We start from the raw sequence: 26,608 nt of genomic DNA on the forward strand, positions 1-26,608 counted from the left end.
GGGCTGAAAAACTCCATTTCCGTTGGCGAACATCGGCGCTGGTTGGAACACTCCGTTTGCCGCTGGTATCTGATTTCCGTTGGCGAACATCGGCGCCGGTTGGAACACGCTGTTTGCAGCTGGTATCTGATTTTCGTTGGCGAACATCGGCGCAGGTTGAAACACGCCGTTTGCAGCTGGTATCTGATTTCCGTTCGCGAACATCGGCATCGGTTAGAACACGCCGTTTGCAACTGGTATCTGATTTCCGTTCGCGAACGTTGGCTCCGTTTGGAATACGCCATTTGCAGCTGGTATCTGATTTCCGTTGCCGACCAAGCCATTTTCCGCCGGTAACTGATTGCCATTTTCCACCGGTAACTAATTCGCCATATTTTGATTCGATGAAGACGTATCCTGTGTTTTGAAATTTTGAAACAATATTGTGGAGTACCGTTTATATGGAGTATAACAGAACAATTTTGTTACGGCGGTTACTCGAATCATTTTAAATAACCTATATATCAACAAGACAACAACAATCATGAAATACCCAAAGAATCACACAAATTTTACGAAGAAAACAATCTTTGTCAAGAAGAAAATCCTAAAAATACTTAGCATAAAGAAAAAGAGTGAATTCACAAATACGTCGATTCAAAAAACACTAGAAGGACTTAACCAAGAAAACTAAATTTCAGCCATAAATTTACAATTCATCAAGATTTCATAGAAGTAGATCGACATTTCATATTAGCGTTTTATACTCTTAACTGATATAGTAAATCAATTTTTAGTAAAAACTCACCACATTTGGTTGCAGAAGTCCGGGCTGAAAAACTCCATTTCCGTTGGCGAACATCGGCGACGGTTGGAACACGCCATTTGAAGCTGGTATCTGATTTCCGTTGCCGACCAAGCCATTTGCCGCCGGTAACTGATTCGCCATATTTTGATTCGATGAAGACGTATCCTGTGTGTTGAAATTTTGAAACAATATTGTGGAGTACCGTTTATATGGAGTATAACAGATGAATTCTGTTATGGCGGTTACTAGAATCATTTTAAATAACCTATATATCAACAAGACTACAACATTTCCGTTGGCGAACATCGGCGCCGGTTGGAACTCGCCGTTTGCCGCTGGTATCTGATTTTCATTGGCGAAAATCGGCGCCGGTTGGAACATGCCGTTTGCAGCTGGTATCTGATTTCCGTTCGCGAACATCGGCGCCGGTTGGAATACGCCATTTGCAGCTGGTATCTGATTTCCGTTGCCGACCAAGCCATTTGCCGCCGGTAACTGATTCGCCATATTTTGATTCGATAAAGACGTATCCTGTGTGTTGAAATTTTGAAACAATACTGTGGAGTACCGTTTATATGGAGTATAACAGAACAATTCTGTTATGGCGGTTACTCGAATCATTTTAAATAACCTATATATCAACAAGACAACAACAATTACGAAATACCCAAAAAATCACACAAATTTTACGAAGAAAACAGTCTTTGTCAAGAAGAAAATCCTAAAAATACTTAGCATAAAGAAAAAGAGTGAATTCACAAATACGTCGATTCAAAAAACACTAGAAGGACTTAACCAAGAAAACTAAATTTCAGCCATAAATTTACAATCCATCAAGATTTCATAGAAGTAGATCGACAATTCATAGTAGCGTTTTATACTCTTAACTGATATAGTAAATCAATTTTTAGTAAAAACTCACCACATTTGGTTGCAGAAGTGCGGGCTGAAAAACTCCATTTCCGTTGCCGAACATCGGCGACGGTTGGAACACGCCATTTGCAGTTGGTATCTGATTTCCGTTGCCGACCAAGCCATTTGCCGCCGGTAACTGATTCGCCATATTTTGATTCGATGAAGACGTATCCTGTGTGTTGAAATTTTGAAACAATACTGTGGAGTACCCTTTATATGGAGTATAACAGAACAATTCTGTTATGGCGGTTACTCGAATCATTTTAAATAACCTATATATCAACAAGACAACAACATTTCCGTTGGCGAACATCGGCGCCGGTTGGAACACGCCGTTTGCCGCTGGTATCTGATTTTCGTTGGCGAACATCGGCGCCGGTTGGAACACGCCGTTTGCAGCTAGTATCTGATTTCCGTTCGCGAACATCGGCGCCGGTTGGAACACGCCGTTTGCAACTGGTATCTGATTTCCGTTCGCGAACGTTGGCGCCGGTTGGAATACGCCATTTGCAGCTGGTATCTGATTTCCGTTGCCGACCAAGCCATTTGCCGCCGGTAACTGATTCGCCATATTTTGATTCGATAAAGACGTATCCTGTGTGTTGAAATTTTGAAACAATACTGTGGAGTACCGTTTATATGGAGTATAATAGAACAATTCTGTTATGGCGGTTACTCGAATCATTTTAAATAACCTATATATCAACAAGACAACAACAATTACGAAGTACCCAAAAAATCACACAAATTTTACGAAGAAAACAGTCTTTGTCAAGAAGAAAATCCTAAAAATACTTAGCATAAAGAAAAAGAGTGAATTCACAAATACGTCGATTCAAAAAACACTAGAAGGACTTAACCAAGAAAACTAAATTTCAGCCATAAATTTACAATCCATCAAGATTTCATAGAAGTAGATCGACATTTCATAGTAGCGTTTTATACTCTTAACTGATATAGTAAATCATTTTTTAGTAAAAACTCACCACATTTGGTTGCAGAAGTGCGGGCTGAAAAACTCCATTTCCGTTGCCGAACATCGGCGACGGTTGGAACACGCCATTTGCAGCTGGTATCTGATTTCCGTTGCCGACCAAGCCATTTGCCGCCGGTAACTGATTCGCCATATTTTGATTCGATGAAAACGTATCCTGTGTGTTGAAATTTTGAAACAATACTGTGGAGTACCGTTTATATGGAGTATAACAGAACAATTCTGTTATGGCGGTTACTCGAATCATTTTAAATAACCTATATATCAACAAGACAACAACATTTCCGTTGGCGAACATCGGCACCGGTTGGAACACGCCGTTTGCCGCTGGTATCTGATTTTCGTTGGCGAACATCGGCGCCGGTTGGAACACGCCGTTTGCAGCTAGTATCTGATTTCCATTCGCAAACATCGGCACCGGTTGGAACACGCCGTTTGCAACTGGTATCTGATTTCCGTTCGCGAACGTTGGCGCCGGTTGGAATACGCCATTTGCAGCTGGTATCTGATTTCCGTTGCCGACCAAGCCATTTGCCGCCGCTAACTTATTCGCCGTATTTTGATTCGATGAAGACGTATCCTGTGTGTTGAAATTTTGAAACAATATTGTGGAGTACCGTTTATATGGAGTATTATAGAACAATTCTGTTATGGCGGTTACTCGAATCATTTTAAATAACCTATATATCAACAAGACAATAACAATTACGAAATACCCAAATAATCACAAAAATTTTATGAAGAAAACAGTCTTTGTCAAGAAGAAAATCCTAAAAATACTTATCATAAAGAAAAAGAGTCAATTCACAGATACGTCGATTCAAAAAACACTAGAAGGACTTAACCAAGAAAACTAAATTTCAGCCATAAATTTACAATTCATCAAGATTTCATAGAAGTAGACCGACATTTCATAGTAGCGTTTTATACTCTTAACTGATATAGTAAATCAATTTTTAGTAAAGACTCACCACATTTGGTTGTAGAAGTCCAGGCTGAAAAACTCCATTTCCGTTGGCGAACATCGGCGCCGGTTGGAACACGCCGTTTGCCACTGGTATCTGATTTCCGTTGGCGAACATCGGCGCCAGTTGGAACACGCCGCTTGTAGCTGGTATCTGATTTCCGTTGGTGAACATCGGCGCCGGTTGGAACACGCCGTTTGCCGCTGGTATCTGATTTCCACTGGCGAACATCGGCGCCGGTTGGAACACGCCGTTTGCAGCTGGCATCTGATTTCCGTTCGCGAACATCGGCGCCGGTTGAAACACGCTGTTTGCCGCTGGTGTCTAATTTTCGTTGGCGAACATCTGCACCAGTTGGATCACGCCGTTTGCAGCTGGTATCTGATTTCCCTTCGCGAACATCGGCGCTGGTTGGAACACGCCGTTTGCCGCTGGTATCCGATTTCTGTTCGCGAACATCGGCGCCGGTTGGAAAAGCCGTTTGCAGCTGGTATCTGATTTTCGTTCGCGAACATCGGCGCCGGTTGGAACACGCCGTTTGCAGTTGGTATCTTATTTCCGTTGGCGAACATCGGTGCCAATTGGAACACGCCGTTTGCAGATGGTATCTGATTTCCGTTGGCGAACATCGGCGCCGGGTGGAACATGCCATTTGCCGCTGGTATCTGATTTCCGTTGGCGAACATCGGCGCCGGTTGGAACGCGCCGCTTGCCGCTGGTGTCTGATTTTCGTTGGCGAACATCTGCGACGGTTGGAACACGCCGTTTGCCGCTGGTGTCTAATTTTCGTTGGCGAACATCGGCGCCGGTTGGAACACGCTGTTTGCAACTGGTATCTAATTTCCGTTCGCGAACGTTGGCGCCGGTTGGAATACGCCATTTGCAGCTGGTATCTGATTTCCGTTGCCGACCAAGCCATTTGCCGCCGGTAACTGATTCGCCATATTTTGACTCGATGAAGACGTATCCTGTGTGTTGAAATTTTGAAACAATATTGTGGAGTACCGTTTATATGGAGTATAACAGAACAATTATGTTATGGCGGTTACTCGAATCATTTTAAATAACGTATATATCAACAAGACAACAACAATTACGAAATACCCAAAGAATCACACAAATTTTATGAAGAAAACAGTGTTTGTCAAGAAAAAATCCTAAAAATACTTAGCATAAAGAAAAGGAGTCAATTCACAAATACGTCGATTCAAAAAACACTCGAAGGACTTAACCAAGAAAACTAAATTTCACCCATAAATTTACAATTCATCAAGATTTCGTAGAAGTAGATCGACATTTCATAGTAGCGTTTTATACCTTAACTGATATAGTAAATGAATTTTTAGTAAAGACTCATCACATTTGGTTGTAGAAGTCCAGGCTGAAAAACTCCATTTTCGTTGCCGAACATCGGCGCCGGTTGGAACACGCCGTTTGCCACTGGTATCTGATTTCCGTTGGCGAACATCGGCGCCGGTTGGAACACGCCGTTTGCAGCTGGTATCTTATTTCCGTTGGCGAACATCGGTGCCAGTTGGAACACGCCGTTTGCAGATGGTATCTGATTTCTGTTCGCGAACATCGACGCCGGGTGGAACATGCCGTTTGCCGTTGGTATCTGATTTCCGTTGGCGAACATCGGCGCCGGTTGGAACACGCCGCTTGCCGCTGGTGTCTGATTTTCGTTGGCGAACATCTGCGCCGGTTGGAACACGCCGTTTGCCGCTGGTGTCTGATTTTCATTGGCGAACATCGGCGCCGGTTGGAATACGCTGTTTGCAGCTGGTATCTGATTTCCCTTCGTGAACATCGGCGCTGGTTGGAACACGCCGTTTACCGCTGGTATTCGATTTTCGTTCGCGAACATCGGCGCCGGTTGGAACACGCCGTTTGCAGCTGGTATCTGATATCCGTTCGCGAACATTGGCGCCGGTTGGAATACGCCATTTGCAGCTGGTATCTGATTTCCGTTGCCGACCAAGCCATTTGCCGCCGGTATCTGATTGCCATTTTCCGCCGGTAATTGATTCGTCATATTTTGGTTCGATGAAGACGTATCCTGTGTGTTGAAATTTTGAAACAATATTGTGGAGTACCGTTTATATGGAGTATAACAGAACAATTCTATTATGGCGGTTACTCGAATCATTTTAAATAACCTATATATCAACAAGACAACAACAATTACGAAATACCCAAAGAATCACACAAATTTTACGAAGAAAACAGTCTTTGTCAAGAAGAAAATCCTAAAAATACTTAGCATAAAGAAAAAGAGTCAATTCACAAATACGTCGATTCAAGAAACACCAGAAGGACTTAACCAAGAAAACTAAATTTCAGCCATAAATTTACAATTCATCAAGATTTCATAGAAGTAGATCGACATTTCATAGTAGCGTTTATACTCTTAACTGATATAGTAAATCAATTTTTGGTAAAGACTCACCACATTTGGTTGTAGAAGTCCGGGCTGAAAAACTCCATTTCCGTTGGCGAGCATCGGCGCCGGTTGGAACACGCCGTTTGCAACCGGTATCTGATTTCCGTTGGCGAACATCGGCGCCGGTTGGAACACGCCGTTTGTAGCTGGTATCTGATTTCCATTGGCGAACATCGGCGCCGGTTGGAACACGCCGTTTGCCGCTGGTATCTGATTTCCACTGGCGAACATCGGCGCCGGTTGGAACACGCCGTTTGCCGCTGGTATCTGATTTCCGTTGGCAAACATCGGCGCCAGTTGGAACACGTCATTTGCAGCTGGTATGTGATTTCCGTTAGCGAACATCGGCGCCGGTTGGAACACGCCGTTCGCCGCTGGTATCTGATTTCCGTTGGCGAACATCTGCGCCGGTTGGAACACGTCGTTTGCCGCTGGTGTCTGATTTTCGTTGGGGAACATCGGCGCCGGTTGGAACACGCCGTTTGCAGCTGGTATCTTATTTCCGTTCGCGAACATCGGCGCCGGTTGGAACACGCCGTTTGTCGCTGGTATCTGATTTCCGTTCACGAACATCGGCGCCGGTTGGAACATGCCGTTTGCAGCGGGTATCCGATTTCCGTTCGCGAACATTGGCGCCGGTTGGAATACGCCTTTTGCAGCAGGTATCTGATTTCCGTTGCCGACCAAGCCATTTGCCGCCAGTAACTGATGGCCATTTTCCGTCGGTAACTGATTCGCCACATTTTGATTCGATGAAGACTTATCCTGTGTGTTAAATTTTGAAACAATACTGTGGAGTACCGTTTATATGGAGTATAACAGAACAATTCTGTTATGGCGGTTACTCGAATCATTTTAAATAACCTATATATCTACAAGACAACAACAATTACGAAATACCCAAAGAATCACACAAATTTTACGAATGAAAACATTCTTTGTCAAGAAGAAAATCCTAAAAATACTTAGCATAAAGAAAAAGAGTCAATTCACAAATACATCGATTCAAGAAACACCAGAAGGACTTAACCAAGAAAACTAAATTTCAGCCATAAATTTACAATTCATCAAGATTTCATAGAAGTAGATCGACATTTCATAGTAGCGTTTATACTCTTAACTGATATAGTAAATCAATTTTTAGTAAAGACTCACCACATTTGGTTGTAGAAGTCCGGGCTGAAAAACTCCATTTCCGTTGGCGAGCATCGGCGCCGGTTGGAACACGCCGTTTGCAACCGGTATCTGATTTTCGTTGGCGAACATCGGCGCCGGTTGGAACACGCCGTTTGTAGCTGGTATCTGATTTCCGTTGGCGAACATCGGCGCCGGTTGGAACACGCCGTTTGCCGCTGGTATCTGATTTTCGTTGGCGAACATCGGCGCCGGTTGGAACACGCCGTTTGCAGCTAGTATCTGATTTCCGTTCGCGAACATCGGCGCCGGTTGGAACACGCCGTTTGCAACTGGTATCTGATTTCCGTTCGCGAACGTTGGCGCCGGTTGGAATACGCCATTTGCAGCTGGTATCTGATTTCCGTTGCCGACCAAGCCATTTGCCGCCGGTAACTGATTCGCCATATTTTGATTCGATAAAGACGTATCCTGTGTGTTGAAATTTTGAAACAATACTGTGGAGTACCGTTTATATGGAGTATAATAGAACAATTCTGTTATGGCGGTTACTCGAATCATTTTAAATAACCTATATATCAACAAGACAACAACAATTACGAAGTACCCAAAAAATCACACAAATTTTACGAAGAAAACAGTCTTTGTCAAGAAGAAAATCCTAAAAATACTTAGCATAAAGAAAAAGAGTGAATTCACAAATACGTCGATTCAAAAAACACTAGAAGGACTTAACCAAGAAAACTAAATTTCAGCCATAAATTTACAATCCATCAAGATTTCATAGAAGTAGATCGACATTTCATAGTAGCGTTTTATACTCTTAACTGATATAGTAAATCAATTTTTAGTAAAAACTCACCACATTTGGTTGCAGAAGTGCGGGCTGAAAAACTCCATTTCCGTTGCCGAACATCGGCGACGGTTGGAACACGCCATTTGCAGCTGGTATCTGATTTCCGTTGCCGACCAAGCCATTTGCCGCCGGTAACTGATTCGCCATATTTTGATTCGATGAAAACGTATCCTGTGTGTTGAAATTTTGAAACAATACTGTGGAGTACCGTTTATATGGAGTATAACAGAACAATTCTGTTATGGCGGTTACTCGAATCATTTTAAATAACCTATATATCAACAAGACAACAACATTTCCGTTGGCGAACATCGGCACCGGTTGGAACACGCCGTTTGCCGCTGGTATCTGATTTTCGTTGGCGAACATCGGCGCCGGTTGGAACACGCCGTTTGCAGCTAGTATCTGATTTCCATTCGCAAACATCGGCACCGGTTGGAACACGCCGTTTGCAACTGGTATCTGATTTCCGTTCGCGAACGTTGGCGCCGGTTGGAATACGCCATTTGCAGCTGGTATCTGATTTCCGTTGCCGACCAAGCCATTTGCCGCCGCTAACTTATTCGCCGTATTTTGATTCGATGAAGACGTATCCTGTGTGTTGAAATTTTGAAACAATATTGTGGAGTACCGTTTATATGGAGTATTATAGAACAATTCTGTTATGGCGGTTACTCGAATCATTTTAAATAACCTATATATCAACAAGACAATAACAATTACGAAATACCCAAATAATCACAAAAATTTTATGAAGAAAACAGTCTTTGTCAAGAAGAAAATCCTAAAAATACTTATCATAAAGAAAAAGAGTCAATTCACAGATACGTCGATTCAAAAAACACTAGAAGGACTTAACCAAGAAAACTAAATTTCAGCCATAAATTTACAATTCATCAAGATTTCATAGAAGTAGACCGACATTTCATAGTAGCGTTTTATACTCTTAACTGATATAGTAAATCAATTTTTAGTAAAGACTCACCACATTTGGTTGTAGAAGTCCAGGCTGAAAAACTCCATTTCCGTTGGCGAACATCGGCGCCGGTTGGAACACGCCGTTTGCCACTGGTATCTGATTTCCGTTGGCGAACATCGGCGCCAGTTGGAACACGCCGCTTGTAGCTGGTATCTGATTTCCGTTGGTGAACATCGGCGCCGGTTGGAACACGCCGTTTGCCGCTGGTATCTGATTTCCACTGGCGAACATCGGCGCCGGTTGGAACACGCCGTTTGCAGCTGGCATCTGATTTCCGTTCGCGAACATCGGCGCCGGTTGAAACACGCTGTTTGCCGCTGGTGTCTAATTTTCGTTGGCGAACATCTGCACCAGTTGGATCACGCCGTTTGCAGCTGGTATCTGATTTCCCTTCGCGAACATCGGCGCTGGTTGGAACACGCCGTTTGCCGCTGGTATCCGATTTCTGTTCGCGAACATCGGCGCCGGTTGGAAAAGCCGTTTGCAGCTGGTATCTGATTTTCGTTCGCGAACATCGGCGCCGGTTGGAACACGCCGTTTGCAGTTGGTATCTTATTTCCGTTGGCGAACATCGGTGCCAATTGGAACACGCCGTTTGCAGATGGTATCTGATTTCCGTTGGCGAACATCGGCGCCGGGTGGAACATGCCATTTGCCGCTGGTATCTGATTTCCGTTGGCGAACATCGGCGCCGGTTGGAACGCGCCGCTTGCCGCTGGTGTCTGATTTTCGTTGGCGAACATCTGCGACGGTTGGAACACGCCGTTTGCCGCTGGTGTCTAATTTTCGTTGGCGAACATCGGCGCCGGTTGGAACACGCTGTTTGCAACTGGTATCTAATTTCCGTTCGCGAACGTTGGCGCCGGTTGGAATACGCCATTTGCAGCTGGTATCTGATTTCCGTTGCCGACCAAGCCATTTGCCGCCGGTAACTGATTCGCCATATTTTGACTCGATGAAGACGTATCCTGTGTGTTGAAATTTTGAAACAATATTGTGGAGTACCGTTTATATGGAGTATAACAGAACAATTATGTTATGGCGGTTACTCGAATCATTTTAAATAACGTATATATCAACAAGACAACAACAATTACGAAATACCCAAAGAATCACACAAATTTTATGAAGAAAACAGTGTTTGTCAAGAAAAAATCCTAAAAATACTTAGCATAAAGAAAAGGAGTCAATTCACAAATACGTCGATTCAAAAAACACTCGAAGGACTTAACCAAGAAAACTAAATTTCACCCTTAAATTTACAATTCATCAAGATTTCGTAGAAGTAGATCGACATTTCATAGTAGCGTTTTATACCTTAACTGATATAGTAAATGAATTTTTAGTAAAGACTCATCACATTTGGTTGTAGAAGTCCAGGCTGAAAAACTCCATTTTCGTTGCCGAACATCGGCGCCGGTTGGAACACGCCGTTTGCCACTGGTATCTGATTTCCGTTGGCGAACATCGGCGCCGGTTGGAACACGCCGTTTGCAGCTGGTATCTTATTTCCGTTGGCGAACATCGGTGCCAGTTGGAACACGCCGTTTGCAGATGGTATCTGATTTCTGTTCGCGAACATCGACGCCGGGTGGAACATGCCGTTTGCCGTTGGTATCTGATTTCCGTTGGCGAACATCGGCGCCGGTTGGAACACGCCGCTTGCCGCTGGTGTCTGATTTTCGTTGGCGAACATCTGCGCCGGTTGGAACACGCCGTTTGCCGCTGGTGTCTGATTTTCATTGGCGAACATCGGCGCCGGTTGGAATACGCTGTTTGCAGCTGGTATCTGATTTCCCTTCGTGAACATCGGCGCTGGTTGGAACACGCCGTTTACCGCTGGTATTCGATTTTCGTTCGCGAACATCGGCGCCGGTTGGAACACGCCGTTTGCAGCTGGTATCTGATATCCGTTCGCGAACATTGGCGCCGGTTGGAATACGCCATTTGCAGCTGGTATCTGATTTCCGTTGCCGACCAAGCCATTTGCCGCCGGTATCTGATTGCCATTTTCCGCCGGTAATTGATTCGTCATATTTTGGTTCGATGAAGACGTATCCTGTGTGTTGAAATTTTGAAACAATATTGTGGAGTACCGTTTATATGGAGTATAACAGAACAATTCTATTATGGCGGTTACTCGAATCATTTTAAATAACCTATATATCAACAAGACAACAACAATTACGAAATACCCAAAGAATCACACAAATTTTACGAAGAAAACAGTCTTTGTCAAGAAGAAAATCCTAAAAATACTTAGCATAAAGAAAAAGAGTCAATTCACAAATACGTCGATTCAAGAAACACCAGAAGGACTTAACCAAGAAAACTAAATTTCAGCCATAAATTTACAATTCATCAAGATTTCATAGAAGTAGATCGACATTTCATAGTAGCGTTTATACTCTTAACTGATATAGTAAATCAATTTTTGGTAAAGACTCACCACATTTGGTTGTAGAAGTCCGGGCTGAAAAACTCCATTTCCGTTGGCGAGCATCGGCGCCGGTTGGAACACGCCGTTTGCAACCGGTATCTGATTTCCGTTGGCGAACATCGGCGCCGGTTGGAACACGCCGTTTGTAGCTGGTATCTGATTTCCATTGGCGAACATCGGCGCCGGTTGGAACACGCCGTTTGCCGCTGGTATCTGATTTCCACTGGCGAACATCGGCGCCGGTTGGAACACGCCGTTTGCCGCTGGTATCTGATTTCCGTTGGCAAACATCGGCGCCAGTTGGAACACGTCATTTGCAGCTGGTATGTGATTTCCGTTAGCGAACATCGGCGCCGGTTGGAACACGCCGTTCGCCGCTGGTATCTGATTTCCGTTGGCGAACATCTGCGCCGGTTGGAACACGTCGTTTGCCGCTGGTGTCTGATTTTCGTTGGGGAACATCGGCGCCGGTTGGAACACGCCGTTTGCAGCTGGTATCTTATTTCCGTTCGCGAACATCGGCGCCGGTTGGAACACGCCGTTTGTCGCTGGTATCTGATTTCCGTTCACGAACATCGGCGCCGGTTGGAACATGCCGTTTGCAGCGGGTATCCGATTTCCGTTCGCGAACATTGGCGCCGGTTGGAATACGCCTTTTGCAGCAGGTATCTGATTTCCGTTGCCGACCAAGCCATTTGCCGCCAGTAACTGATGGCCATTTTCCGTCGGTAACTGATTCGCCACATTTTGATTCGATGAAGACTTATCCTGTGTGTTAAATTTTGAAACAATACTGTGGAGTACCGTTTATATGGAGTATAACAGAACAATTCTGTTATGGCGGTTACTCGAATCATTTTAAATAACCTATATATCTACAAGACAACAACAATTACGAAATACCCAAAGAATCACACAAATTTTACGAATGAAAACATTCTTTGTCAAGAAGAAAATCCTAAAAATACTTAGCATAAAGAAAAAGAGTCAATTCACAAATACATCGATTCAAGAAACACCAGAAGGACTTAACCAAGAAAACTAAATTTCAGCCATAAATTTACAATTCATCAAGATTTCATAGAAGTAGATCGACATTTCATAGTAGCGTTTATACTCTTAACTGATATAGTAAATCAATTTTTAGTAAAGACTCACCACATTTGGTTGTAGAAGTCCGGGCTGAAAAACTCCATTTCCGTTGGCGAGCATCGGCGCCGGTTGGAACACGCCGTTTGCAACCGGTATCTGATTTTCGTTGGCGAACATCGGCGCCGGTTGGAACACGCCGTTTGTAGCTGGTATCTGATTTCCGTTGGCGAACATCGGCGCCGGTTGGAACACGTCGTATGCCGCTGGTATTTGATTTCCGTTGGCGAACATCGGCGCCGGTTGGAACACGCCGTTCACCGCTGGTATCTGATTTCCGTTGGCGAAAATCGGCGCCGGTTGGAACACGCCGTTTGCAGCTGGTATGTGATTTCCGTTCGCGAACATCGGCGTCGGTTGGAACACGCAGTTTGCCGCAGGTATCTGATTTCCGTTGGTGAACATCTGCGCCGGTTGGAACACTCCGTTTGCCGCTGGTATCTGATATCGTTGGCGAACATCGGTGCAGGTTGGAACACGCCGTTTGCAGCTGGTATCTGATTTTCGTTCGCGAACATCGGTGCCGGTTGGAACACGCCGTTTGCCGCTGGTATCTGATTCCCGTTCGCGAACATCGACGCCGGTAGGAACACGCCGCTTGCAGCTGGTATCTGTTTTCCGTTCGCGAACATTGGCGCCGGTTGGAATACGCCATTTGCAGCTGGTATCTGATTTCCGTTGCCGACCAAGCCATTTGCCGCCGGTAACTGATTGTCATTTTCCGCCGGTAACTGATTCGCCGTATTTTGATTCGATGAAGATTTATCATGTGTGTAAAATTTTGAAACAATACTGTGGAGTACCGTTTGTATGGAGTATAACAGAACAATTCTGTTATGCCAGTTACTTGAATCATTTTAAATAACCTATATATCAACAAGACAACAACAATAACGAAATACCCAAAGAATCACACAAATTTTACGAAAGAAAACAGTCTTTGTTGAGAAGAAAATCCTAAAAATACTTAGCATAAAGAAAAAGAGTCAATTCACAAATACGTCGATTCAAGAAACACTAGAAAGACTTAACCAAGAAAACTAAATTTCACCCATAAATTTACAATTCATCAAGATTTCGTAGAAGTAGATCGACATTTCATAGTAGCGTTTTATACCTTAACTGATATAGTAAATCAATTTTTAGTAAAGACTCACCACATTTGGTTGTAGAAGTCCAGGCTGAAAAACTCCATTTTCGTTGCCGAACATCGGCGCCGGTTGGAACACGCCGTATGCCACTGGTATCTGATTTCCGTTGGTGAACATCGGCGCCGGTTGGAACACGCCGTTTGCAGCTGGTATCTTATTTCCGTTGGCGAACATCGGTGCCAGTTGGAACACGCCGTTTGCAGATGGTATCTGATTTCCGTTCGCGAACATCGGCGCCGGGTGGAACATGCCGTTTGCCGCTGGTATCTGATTTCCGTTGGCGAACATCGGCGCCGGTTGGAACACGCCGCTTGCTGCTGGTGTCTGATTTTCGTTGGCGAACATCTGCGCCGGTTGGAACACGCCGTTTGCCGCTGGTGTCTGATTTTTGTTGGCGAACATCGGCGCCTGTTGGAACACGCTGTTTGCAGCTGGTATCTGATATCCCTTCGTGAACATCGGCGCTGGTTGGAACACGCCGTTTACCGCTGGTATTCGATTTTCGTTCGCGAACATCGGCGCCGGTTGGAACACGCCGTTTGCAGCTGGTATCTGATATCCGTTCGCGAGCATTGGCGCCGGTTGGAATACGCCATTTGCAGCTGGTATCTGATTTCCGTTGCCGACCAAGCCATTTGCCGCCGGTAACTGATTGCCATTTTCCGCCGGTAACTGATTCGCCATATTTTGATTCGATGAAGACGTATCCTGTGTGTTGAAATTTTGAAACAATATTGCGGAGTACCGTTTATATGGAGTATAACAGAACAATTCTGTTATGGCGGTTACTCGAATCATTTTAAATAACCTATATATCAACAAGACAACAACAATTACGAAATACCCAAAGAATCACACAAATTTTACGAAGAAAACAGTCTTTGTCAAGAAGAAAATCCTAAAAATACTTAGCATAAAGAAAAAGAGTCAATTCACAAATACGTCGATTCAAGAAACACCAGAAGGACTTAACCAAGAAAACTAAATTTCAGCCATAAATTTACAATTCATCAAGATTTCATAGAAGTAGATCGACATTTCATAGTAGCGTTTATACTCTTAACTGATATAGTAAATCAATTTTTAGTAAAGACTCACCACATTTGATTGTAGAAGTCCGGGCTGAAAAACTCCATTTCCGTTGGCGAGCATCGGCGCCGGTTGGAACACGCCGTTTGCAACCAGTATCTGATTTCCGTTGGCGAACATTTGCCGCCGGTAACTGATTCGCCATATTTTGACTAGATGAAGACGTATCCTGTGTGTTGAAATTTTGAAACAATATTGTGGAGTACCGTTTATATGGAGTATAACAGAACAATTATGTTATGGCGGTTACTCGAATCATTTTAAATAACCTATATATCAACAAGACAACAACAATTACGAAATACCCAAAGAATCACACAAATTTTATGAAGAAAACAGTGTTTGTCAAGAAAAAATCCTAAAAATACTTAGCATAAAGAAAAGGAGTCAATTCACAAATACGTCGATTCAAAAAACACTCGAAGGACTTAACCAAGAAAACTAAATTTCACCCATAAATTTACAATTCATCAAGATTTCGTAGAAGTAGATCGACATTTCATAGTAGCGTTTTATACCTTAACTGATATAGTAAATCAATTTTTAGTAAAGACTCATCACATTTGGTTGTAGAAGTCCAGGCTGAAAAACTCCATTTTCGTTGCCGAACATCGGCGCCGGTTGGAACACGCCGTTTGCCACTGGTATCTGATTTCCGTTGGCGAACATCGGCGCCGGTTGGAACACGCCGTTTGCAGCTGGTATCTTATTTCCGTTGGCGAACATCGGTGCCAGTTGGAACACGCCGTTTGCAGATGGTATCTGATTTCTGTTCGCGAACATCGACGCCGGGTGGAACATGCCGTTTGCCGTTGGTATCTGATTTCCGTTGGCGAACATCGGCGCTGGTTGGAACACGCCGCTTGCCGCTGGTGTCTGATTTTCGTTGGCGAACATCTGCGCCGGTTGGAACACGCCGTTTGCCGCTGGTGTCTGATTTTCGTTGGCGAACATCGGCGCCGGTTGGAACACGCTGTTTGCAGCTGGTATCTGATTTCCCTTCGTGAACATCGGCGCTGGTTGGAACACGCCGTTTACCGCTGGTATTCGATTTTCATTCGCGAACATCGGCGCCGGTTGGAACACGCCGTTTGCAGCTGGTATCTGATATCCGTTCGCGAACATTGGCGCCGGTTGGAATACGCCATTTGCAGCTGGTATCTGATTTCCGTTGCCGACCAAGCCATTTGCCGCCGGTAACTGATTGCCATTTTCCGCCGGTAATTGATTCGTCATATTTTGATTCGATGAAGACGTATCCTGTGTGTTGAAATTTTGAAACAATATTGTGGAGTACCGTTTATATGGAGTATAACAGAACAATTCTATTATGGCGGTTACTCGAATCATTTTAAATAACCTATATATCAACAAGACAACAACAATTACGAAATACCCAAAGAATCACACAAATTTTACGAAGAAAACAGTCTTTGTCAAGAAGAAAATCCTAAAAATACTTAGCATAAAGAAAAAGAGTGAATTCACAAATACGTCGATTCAAAAAACACTAGAAGGACTTAACCAAGAAAACTAAATTTCAGCCATAAATTTACAATCCATCAAGATTTCATAGAAGTAGATGGACATTTCATAGTAGCGTTTTATACTCTTAACTGATATAGTAAATCAATTTTTAGTAAAAACTCACCACATTTGGTTGCAGAAGTGCGGGCTGAAAAACTCCATTTCCGTTGCCGAACATCGGCGACGGTTGGAACACGCCATTTGCAGCTGGTATCTGATTTCCGTTGCCGACCAAGCCATTTGCCGCCGGTAACTGATTCGCCATATTTTGATTCGATGAAGACGTATCCTGTGTGTTGAAATTTTGAAACAATACTGTGGAGTACCGTTTATATGGAGTATAACAGAACAATTCTGTTATGGCGGTTACTCGAATCATTTTAAATAACCTATATATCAACAAGACAACAACATTTCCGTTGGCGAACATCGGCGCCGGTTGGAACACGCCGTTTGCCGCTGGTATCTGATTTTCGTTGGCGAACATCGGCGCCGGTTGGAACACGCCGTTTGCAGCTAGTATCTGATTTCCATTCGCAAACATCGGCGCCGGTTGGAACACGCCGTTTGCAACTGGTATCTGATTTTCGTTCGCGAACGTTGGCGCCGGTTGGAATACGCCATTTGCAGCTGGTATCTGATTTCCGTTGCCGACCAAGCCATTTGCCGCCGGTAACTGATTGCCATTTTCCGCCGGTAATTGATTCGTCATATTTTGATTCGATGAAGACGTATCCTGTGTGTTGAAATTTTGAAACAATATTGTGGAGTACCGTTTATATGGAGTATAACAGAACAATTCTATTATGGCGGTTACTCGAATCATTTTAAATAACCTATATATCAACAAGACAACAACAATTACGAAATACCCAAAGAATCACACAAATTTTACGAAGAAAACAGTCTTTGTCAAGAAGAAAATCCTAAAAATACTTAGCATAAAGAAAAAGAGTCAATTCACAAATACGTCGATTCAAGAAACACCAGAAGGACTTAACCAAGAAAACTAAATTTCAGCCATAAATTTACAATTCATCAAGATTTCATAGAAGTAGATCGACATTTCATAGTAGCGTTTATACTCTTAACTGATATAGTAAATCAATTTTTAGTAAAGACTCACCACATTTGGTTGTAGAAGTCCGGGCTGAAAAACTCCATTTCCGTTGGCGAGCATCGGCGCCGGTTGGAACACGCCGTTTGCAACCGGTATCTGATTTCCGTTGGCGAACATCGGCGCCGGTTGGAACACGCCGTTTGTAGCTGGTATCTGATTTCCATTGGCGAACATCGGCGCCGGTTGGAACACGCCGTTTGCCGCTGGTATCTGATTTCCACTGGCGAACATCGGCGCCGGTTGGAACACGCCGTTTGCCGCTGGTATCTGATTTCCGTTGGCAAACATCGGCGCCAGTTGGAACACGTCATTTGCAGCTGGTATGTGATTTCCGTTAGCGAACATCGGCGCCGGTTGGAACACGCCGTTCGCCGCTGGTATCTGATTTCCGTTGGCGAACATCTGCGCCGGTTGGAACACGTCGTTTGCCGCTGGTGTCTGATTTTCGTTGGGGAACATCGGCGCCGGTTGGAACACGCCGTTTGCAGCTGGTATCTTATTTCCGTTCGCGAACATCGGCGCCGGTTGGAACACGCCGTTTGTCGCTGGTATCTGATTTCCGTTCACGAACATCGGCGCCGGTTGGAACATGCCGTTTGCAGCGGGTATCCGATTTCCGTTCGCGAACATTGGCGCCGGTTGGAATACGCCATTTGCAGCAGGTATCTGATTTCGGTTGCCGACCAAGCCATTTGCCGCCAGTAACTGATGGCCATTTTCCGCCGGTAACTGATTCGCCACATTTTGATTCGATGAAGACTTATCCTGTGTGTTAAATTTTGAAACAATACTGTGGAGTACCGTTTATATGGAGTATAACAGAACAATTCTGTTATGGCGGTTACTCGAATCATTTTAAATAACCTATATATCTACAAGACAACAACAATTACGAAATACCCAAAGAATCACACAAATTTTACGAATGAAAACATTCTTTGTCAAGAAGAAAATCCTAAAAATACTTAGCATAAAGAAAAAGAGTCAATTCACAAATACGTCGATTCAAGAAACACCAGAAGGACTTAACCAAGAAAACTAAATTTCAGCCATAAATTTACAATTCATCAAGATTTCATAGAAGTAGATCGACATTTCATAGTAGCGTTTATACTCTTAACTGATATAGTAAATCAATTTTTAGTAAAGACTCACCACATTTGGTTGTAGAAGTCCGGGCTGAAAAACTCCATTTCCGTTGGCGAGCATTGGCGCCGGTTGGAACACGCCGTTTGCAACCGGTATCTGATTTCCGTTGGCGAACATCGGCGCCGGTTGGAACACGCCGTTTGTAGCTGGTATCTGATTTCCGTTGGCGAACATCGGCGCCGGTTGGAACACGTCGTATGCCGCTGGTATTTGATTTCCGTTGGCGAACATCGGCGCCGATTGGAACACGCCGTTCACCGCTGGTATCTGATTTCCGTTGGCGAAAATCGGCGCCGGTTGGAACACGCCGTTTGCAGCTGGTATGTGATTTCCGTTCGCGAACATCGGCGTCGGTTGGAACACGCAGTTTGCCGCAGGTATCTGATTTCCGTTGGTGAACATCTGCGCCGGTTGGAACACTCCGTTTGCCGCTGGTATCTGATATCGTTGGCGAACATCGGTGCAGGTTGGAACACGCCGTTTGCAGCTGGTATCTGATTTTCGTTCGCGAACATCGGTGCCGGTTGGAACACGCCGTTTGCCGCTGGTATCTGATTCCCGTTCGCGAACATCGACGCCGGTAGGAACACGCCGCTTGCAGCTGGTATCTGTTTTCCGTTCGCGAACATTGGCGCCGGTTGGAATACGCCATTTGCAGCTGGTATCTGATTTCCGTTGCCGACCAAGCCATTTGCCGCCGGTAACTGATTGTCATTTTCCGCCGGTAACTGATTCGCCGTATTTTGATTCGATGAAGATTTATCATGTGTGTAAAATTTTGAAACAATACTGTGGAGTACCGTTTGTATGGAGTATAACAGAACAATTCTGTTATGCCAGTTACTTGAATCATTTTAAATAACCTATATATCAACAAGACAACAACAATAACGAAATACCCAAAGAATCACACAAATTTTACGAAAGAAAACAGTCTTTGTTGAGAAGAAAATCCTAAAAATACTTAGCATAAAGAAAAAGAGTCAATTCACAAATACGTCGATTCAAGAAACACTAGAAAGACTTAACCAAGAAAACTAAATTTCACCCATAAATTTACAATTCATCAAGATTTCGTAGAAGTAGATCGACATTTCATAGTAGCGTTTTATACCTTAACTGATATAGTAAATCAATTTTTAGTAAAGACTCACCACATTTGGTTGTAGAAGTCCAGGCTGAAAAACTCCATTTTCGTTGCCGAACACCGGCGCCGGTTGGAACACGCCGTATGCCACTGGTATCTGATTTCCGTTGGTGAACATCGGCGCCGGTTGGAACACGCCGTTTGCAGCTGGTATCTTATTTCCGTTGGCGAACATCGGTGCCAGTTGGAACACGCCGTTTGCAGATGGTATCTGATTTCCGTTCGCGAACATCGGCGCCGGGTGGAACATGCCGTTTGCCGCTGGTATCTGATTTCCGTTGGCGAACATCGGCGCCGGTTGGAACACGCCGCTTGCCGCTGGTGTCTGATTTTCGTTGGCGAACATCTGCGCCGGTTGGAACACGCCGTTTGCCGCTGGTGTCTGATTTTCGTTGGCGAACATCGGCGCCTGTTGGAACACGCTGTTTGCAGCTGGTATCTGATATCCCTTCGTGAACATCGGCGCTGGTTGGAACACGCCGTTTACCGCTGGTATTCGATTTTCGTTCGCGAACATCGGCGCCGGTTGGAACACGCCGTTTGCAGCTGGTATCTGATATCCGTTCGCGAGCATTGGCGCCGGTTGGAATACGCTATTTGCAGCTGGTATCTGATTTCCGTTGCCGACCAAGCCATTTGCCGCCGGTAACTGATTGCCATTTTCCGCCGGTAACTGATTCGCCATATTTTGATTCGATGAAGACGTATCCTGTGTGTTGAAATTTTGAAACAATATTGTGGAGTACCGTTTATATGGAGTATAACAGAACAATTCTGTTATGGCGGTTACTCGAATCATTTTAAATAACCTATATATCAACAAGACAACAACAATTACGAAATACCCAAAGAATCACACAAATTTTACGAAGAAAACAGTCTTTGTCAAGAAGAAAATCCTAAAAATACTTAGCATAAAGAAAAAGAGTCAATTCACAAATACGTCGATTCAAGAAACACCAGAAGGACTTAACCAAGAAAACTAAATTTCAGTCATAAATTTACAATTCATCAAGATTTCATAGAAGTAGATCGACATTTCATAGTAGCGTTTATACTCTTAACTGATATAGTAAATCAATTTTTAGTAAAGACTCACCACATTTGGTTGTAGAAGTCCGGTCTGAAAAACTCCATTTCCGTTGGCGAGCATCGGCGCCGGTTGGAACACGCCGTTTGCAACCGGTATCTGATTTCCATTGGCGAACATCGGCGGCGGTTGGAACACGCCGCTTGTAGCTGGTATCTGATTTCCGTTGGCGAACATCGGCGCCGGTTGGAACACGTCGTATGTCGCTGGTATCTGATTTCCGTTGGCGAACATCGGCGCCGGTTGGAACACGCCGTTTGCAGCTGGCATCTGATTTCCGTTCGCGAACATCGGCGCCGGTTGGAACACGCCGTTTGCCGCTGGTATCTGATTTCCGTTGGCAAACATCGGCGCCAGTTGGAACACGTCATTTGCAGCTGGTATGTGATTTCCGTTAGCGAACATCGGCGCCGGTTGGAAAACGCCGTTTGCCGCTGGTATCTGATTTCCGTTGGCGAACATCTGCGCCGGTTGGAACACGTCGTTTGCCGCTGGTATCTGATTTTCGTTGGGGAACATCGGCGCCGGTTGGAACACGCCGTTTGCAGCTGGTATCTTATTTCCGTTCGCGAACATCGGCGCCGGTTGGAACACGCCGTTTGTCGCTGGTATCTGATTTCCGTTCACGAACATCGGCGCCGGTTGGAACATGCCGTTTGCAGCGGGTATCCGATTTCCGTTCGCGAACATTGGCGTCGGTTGGAATACGCCATTTGCAGCAGGTATCTGATTTCCGTTGCCGACCAAGCCATTTGCCGCCAGTAACTGATGGCCATTTTCCGCCGGTAACTGATTCGCCACATTTTGATTCGATGAAGACTTATCCTGTGTGTTAAATTTTGAAACAATACTGTGGAGTACCGTTTATATGGAGTATAACAGAACAATTCTGTTATGGCGGTTACTCGAATCATTTTAAATAACCTATATATCTACAAGACAACAACAATTACGAAATACCCAAAGAATCACACAAATTTTACGAATGAAAACATTCTTTGTCAAGAAGAAAATCCTAAAAATACTTAGCATAAAGAAAAAGAGTCAATTCACAAATACGTCGATTCAAGAAACACCAGAAGGACTTAACCAAGAAAACTAAATTTCAGCCATAAATTTACAATTCATCAAGATTTCATAGAAGTAGATCGACATTTCATAGTAGCGTTTTGTACTCTTAACTGATATAGTAAATCAATTTTTAGTAAAGACTCACCACATTTGGTAGCAGAAGTTGTCACGACCGCATTTTCTAAGGATAGAAAACACGGTTGATCGTAACTAGGGGAGGATTAAAGAAGCGGGGAAGAAAGGGGAAAACAACACAAATCGACCATAGCTCGAAACAAACGGGAATAGCTCGAATTAAAATCAGAGTTTTGAACAAAATAGACTTGAGTCTTTTAAGATGCACAACAGAAGCAAATGAACGCGGTTCCATGTATGAAGACATGAACCTCCGAGAGTCAAAATCTGACTGAATTAAATGTCTTGTCTCAATAGCACTTCCTCCACCACTTCGCTGCTCAACTTGCACATTTAGAAATATATGCAGGGCTGAGTACAAAAAGTACTCAGTGGACACATTGCCGAAGAATACACATATACATTTGAAAATATTGTCAAGCCATCATCACAGTAACACTCGGGGTGTTGTTGAAAAGACCCGAGCTTACTAAAAATATCACATTGGGTTGCAACCCCTTTTTCCTGTACTTAGCCATATCTGATCACATTGTGCCGTTGAGATGGTGTTCTCACACGGTCACCTTCCCTGCCCATCATGTCAGAGGTTTCCATGTACCGGGAAGGTGGCCACCTTCCACGGTCATCTTCTCTGTCGTTCACGGTCAGAGGTTCCAAGTAGGGACACCACCCTACTAGGACTCAAAATCGAATCGATTCACATATATCATCTTTCATAATTCACTTGGCCTTAGCCAAACAGATAGGCATCATACACAAAACATTTATGGCAAGACAACATCTTTAAAACATCCACGAACATGTGTTTGTGTTTTCACAAAATACGATTTGTATTTTAGTATAAGAAAGCTCACCTTGATCGTTTAGTTTCCTTAACTTGAATCTTTCGTCCCGACTTTACTTGCGGAGGTAACCTTTTGAAAATATCACAATATAATAATACACTAATTAGACTAAGGACAAATCTACTTAAATTATAATGCATGCCTCATAATTGATCTCCTTTTCTTATTTCACTTACTTTAAAGAATTTCTAAAACTCATATTATTTTATGCTTCTTCTTCCACTATTCTCGGGCTTCGACTATATTGGATCTATGTATCTTTTTCTTTGAAAATTTACTCTTAGGCAAAACTTTAAAATAAATCAAAAGATCAATTATTTTATCTTAGTTATACCTAGATGAACCATATAAAAATATTAATTGAACCTTAACTTAAACTAAGGCTAAAAAATTAAGTATCTAAATTTCTCCCAACTAATTCTTGGCCACCTTTTTAAACAAATTTACTGCGGCCATTGGTATTTTAAAAGGGGATGGGCTTAAATTAATTTTTCTACTGAATTAGCCCAAACAAATAAAATGTTAGCCCAACAACAATTAAATAGAAAACCCACACATAAATACCCATTCATCATCTTCCTCACTAGGATTTAATCAACTTCATTCTTGCCCATAAGCAATTATTTAAAACAGCCCAGTAATAAAGAAAACAAGGCAGCCCGGCTCAATAAAAATCGGCCCATGGAATTAACACTAGGACCCAATAAATGGAAAAATTACTCCAAGTTTAATAGGAAAGGGAAGTTAAAGGCATAACCCAAATTCTCAAATAAGCGTATGTACTCCCATTTCATTTTAAAGCAAACATTAAAATTTTTGGCCCAATATTTATTTAAATACTCAAAATCCAAGGAATTTAAAAATAATACAGTTTACTCCCATTTCAACATAAAACTGTCGGCTATCTCTCTCTCACAGTTTCATTCAAAGCTCTTCAAAGAATGCACCCAAATTTTCTCAAATTTGCAACACTCAGAATTGGGGATTTACAAGCACACACAAAATCCCTCTCCCTCTTCCTCGATTTCTCTCTCAAAAGATCAAAACAAGATCCCAAAATTATAGAGAAATCCCCCGAATGGAGAAATCCCCAAACCCGTCGGAGTCCGTTCATCCGCCGCCGATCCGCCGGAAGAGCTGATGCCGTCTCGCCGGGAGGACACTGCTGTCGCCGCTGCACAGAGCCGGGCTGCTGTTCGCCGCCGGGTCAGGCTGCTGCTGCCATCGGCCTCTCTTTAAGCTAAGTCACCCTTCCCCTATTCCCCTTTCACCCTTTCGTGATTTATTCCGAACTTGAGTTATGGCAGCATTGATTCATTGTTGGGTTTGTACTAAGTTGTTTTCTCAAGTTGTGATCTTGTTGGGGAGAGTTTGCTCTAAATTCGATTACCACTGGATGTTTATTGCTACTGGACTACTTGTGATGCTAATTTCCTCTACTGATTGTTGAGGCTAATTCTAAGTCCTCTTGAGTTCTTGTTCTCGATTGTTCTACTGTGATTGTTCTACTGTGATGCAAGGAGTAATGGGGTGTTGAGAGGGTTACCTTGTTCGGTGGTCTTTCTCGGTTATGGATTGATCTCTTGCCGCCCTCGCTCCTCTTCCTCCCCTTGCTCCGATTTTGTTGGTAGGATGTGGTGGAATTACACGTTGTTGGTAGGATGTGGGGGATGATTTGCATATGTGTATATATATACAACATCTTCTGTCAGAGAATGTGGTGGATGATTTGTTGGGAGATATTTTTCCACACTTCATTAATGCAGCCCTCTTTATTTCTACAACTCATTAAGGCAGCATTAAATGCTGCCATGACAAGGATTCCTTCTTGGATAAGCATATAAATATATATATTAAATAATAATTTTTAGTTTTAGTTTTATTTTCTTATTAATTATTTGAGTATTTGCTTACTTAATCATTAAATTTAGTGTAGGTATGATCGGTTCAAGTTCGTGGCTGCCCGCGCTGAAGTACCCGATTTTCTTTAGAACGAAGGATGTATTAAATTAAATTTTCGTTGGACTTTTGTTGGATGTATCGGACATTAAAATTTTAAATTTTAGAGTTTTATTTATTTATTCACTTCCCTATCGTCAAACAAACAAAGACAATCTAACGTAGCTCAGATTTAATCGCATAAAAGTTACTTATATAGATAATCAAGCTAATAATATTGATTATAATAATATCGGCTTAGCGGGTCGTTACAGAAGTCCGGGCTGAAAAGCTCTATTTCCGTTGGCGAACATCGGCGCCGGTTGGATCACGCCGTTTGCCACTAGTATCTGATTTCCGTTGGCGAACATCGGTGCCGATTGGAACACGCCGTTTGCCGCTGGTATCTGATTTCCGTTGGCGAACATCTGCGCCGGTTGGAACACGTCGTATGCCGCTGGTATTTGATTTCCGTTGGCGAACATCGGCGCCGGTTGGAACACGCCGTTCACCGCTGGTATCTGATTTCCGTTGGCGAACATCGGCGCCGGTTGGAACACGCCGTTTGCAGCTGGTATGTGATTTCCGTTCGCGAACATCGGTGTCGGTTGGAACACGCAGTTTACCGCAGGTATCTGATTTCCGTTGGTGAACATCTGCGCCGGTTGAAACACTCCGTTTGCCGCTGGTATCTGATATCGTTGGCGAACATCGGTGCAGGTTGGAACACGCCGTTTGCAGCTGGTATCTGATTTCCGTTCGCGAACATCGGTGCCGGTTGGAACACGCCGTTTGCCGCTGGTATCTGATTCCCGTTCGCGAACATCGGCGCCGGTAGGAACACGCCACTTGCAGCTGGTATCTGTTTTCCGTTCGCGAACATTGGCGCCGGTTGGAATACGCCATTTGCAGCTGGTTTCTAATTTCCGTTGCCGACCAAGCCATTTGCCGCCGGTAACTGATTGTCATTTTCCGTCGGTAACTGATTCGCCGTATTTTGATTCGATGAAGACTTATCATGTGTGTTAAATTTTGAAACAATACTGTGGAGTACCGTTTGTATGGAGTATAACAGAACAATTCTGTTATGGCAGTTACTTGAATCATTTTAAATAACCTATATATCAACAAGACAACAACAATAACGAAATACCCAAAGAATCACACAAAATTTACGAAAGAAAACAGTCTTTGTTGAGAAGAAAATCCTAAAAATACTTAGCATAAAGAAAAAGAGTCAATTCACAAATACGTCGATTCAAGAAACACTAGAAAGACTTAACCAAGAAAACTAAATTTCAGCCATAAATTTACAATTCATCAAGATTTCATAGAAGTAGATCGACATTTCATAGTAGCGTTTTTATACTCTTAACTAATATAGTAAATCAATTTTTAGTAAAGACTCACCACATTTGGTTGCAGAAGTCCGGGCTGAAAAACTCCATTTTCGTTGCCGAACATCGGCGCCTGTTTGCCGCTGGTATCTGATTTCCGTTGGCGAACATCGGCGACGATTGGAACACGCCGTGTGCAGGTGGTATCTTATTTCCGTTGGCGAACATCGGTGCCAGTTGGAACACGTCGTTTGTCGTTGGTATCTGATTTCCGTTGGCGAACATCGGTGCCGGTTGGAACACGCCGGTAACTGATTCGATGAAGACGTATCCTGAGTGTTGAAATT

General features: G+C 43.6%; 3 protein-coding genes across 7 annotated transcripts; all 3 read right to left on the reverse strand.

Annotated features, from left to right (window-relative positions):
• Positions 1–222: 222 nt before the first annotated feature.
• Positions 223–13,067, reverse strand: LOC121741429. The gene is made up of 9 exons (XM_042134168.1): positions 12,672–13,067; positions 11,523–12,281; positions 7,260–7,709; positions 6,111–6,869; positions 2,954–3,276; positions 2,689–2,853; positions 1,710–2,397; positions 788–1,318; positions 223–396 (listed from the first exon to the last, which is right to left on the reverse strand). Exons 1-9 carry the CDS (start codon positions 13,065–13,067, stop codon positions 361–363), a joined length of 4,107 nt encoding a protein of 1,368 aa, XP_041990102.1. The 3' UTR covers positions 223–360.
• A 319-nt stretch (positions 13,068–13,386) lies between these two features.
• LOC121741432 lies at positions 13,387–25,065 on the reverse strand. Of its 2 annotated transcripts, XM_042134174.1 has the most exons (5): positions 24,533–25,065; positions 22,996–23,055; positions 14,912–15,071; positions 13,820–14,521; positions 13,387–13,528 (listed from the first exon to the last, which is right to left on the reverse strand). In XM_042134174.1, the coding sequence occupies exons 1-5, from the start codon at positions 24,742–24,744 to the stop codon at positions 13,520–13,522; spliced, it is 1,143 nt and encodes a 380-aa protein (XP_041990108.1). In that variant the 5' UTR covers positions 24,745–25,065; the 3' UTR covers positions 13,387–13,519. The 2 variants fall into 2 exon arrangements, with proteins under 2 accessions (XP_041990108.1, XP_041990107.1); XM_042134173.1 differs by lacking the exon at positions 13,387–13,528 and having other exon boundaries at positions 13,690–14,521.
• LOC121741430 lies at positions 15,277–22,282 on the reverse strand. 4 transcript variants are annotated; one of them, XM_042134171.1, is made up of 5 exons: positions 20,945–20,965; positions 18,705–19,561; positions 17,556–18,314; positions 16,554–17,165; positions 15,277–16,162 (listed from the first exon to the last, which is right to left on the reverse strand). In XM_042134171.1, exons 2-5 carry the CDS (start codon positions 19,098–19,100, stop codon positions 15,446–15,448), a joined length of 2,484 nt encoding a protein of 827 aa, XP_041990105.1. In that variant the 5' UTR covers positions 19,101–19,561; positions 20,945–20,965; the 3' UTR covers positions 15,277–15,445. The 4 variants fall into 4 exon arrangements, with proteins under 4 accessions (XP_041990105.1, XP_041990103.1, XP_041990104.1 ...); XM_042134169.1 differs by lacking the exon at positions 18,705–19,561 and having other exon boundaries at positions 20,945–22,282; XM_042134170.1 differs by lacking the exons at positions 17,556–18,314; positions 18,705–19,561 and adding an exon at positions 19,853–20,554 and having other exon boundaries at positions 20,945–22,282.
• Positions 25,066–26,608: the final 1,543 nt, after the last annotated feature.

This window comes from Salvia splendens, chromosome 7, assembly GCF_004379255.2.
Source record: "Salvia splendens isolate huo1 chromosome 7, SspV2, whole genome shotgun sequence".
Lineage (NCBI taxonomy): Eukaryota > Viridiplantae > Streptophyta > Magnoliopsida > Lamiales > Lamiaceae > Salvia > Salvia splendens.

Bases quoted from the DNA above. Each gene is read 5' to 3' on its own strand.
- LOC121741429 (XM_042134168.1), bottom strand. From the start codon at position 13,067: ATGTTCACCAACGGAAATCAGATACCTGCGGCAAACTGCGTGTTCCAA. The intron at 12,282-12,671 runs GTGAGTCTTTAC...TTTAACACACAG, and splicing joins GACTTCTACAACCAAATGTG to GATAAGTCTTCATCGAATCA. The intron at 397-787 runs GTGAGTTTTTAC...TTCAAAACACAG, and splicing joins GACTTCTGCAACCAAATGTG to GATACGTCTTCATCGAATCA.
- LOC121741430 (XM_042134169.1), bottom strand. From the start codon at position 21,625: ATGTTCGCGAACGGAAATCGGATACCCGCTGCAAACGGCATGTTCCAA. The intron at 18,315-20,944 runs GTGAGTCTTTAC...TTTAACACACAG, and splicing joins GACTTCTACAACCAAATGTG to GATAAGTCTTCATCGAATCA. The intron at 17,166-17,555 runs GTGAGTCTTTAC...TTCAACACACAG, and splicing joins GACTTCTACAACCAAATGTG to GATACGTCTTCATCGAATCA.
- LOC121741432 (XM_042134173.1), bottom strand. From the start codon at position 24,744: ATGAAGTGTGGAAAAATATCTCCCAACAAATCATCCACCACATTCTCT. The intron at 15,072-22,995 runs GTGAGCTTTCTT...TTCAACACACAG, and splicing joins AAGGAAACTAAACGATCAAG to GATACGTCTTCATCTAGTCA. The intron at 14,522-14,911 runs GTGAGTCTTTAC...TTCAACACACAG, and splicing joins GACTTCTACAATCAAATGTG to GATACGTCTTCATCGAATCA.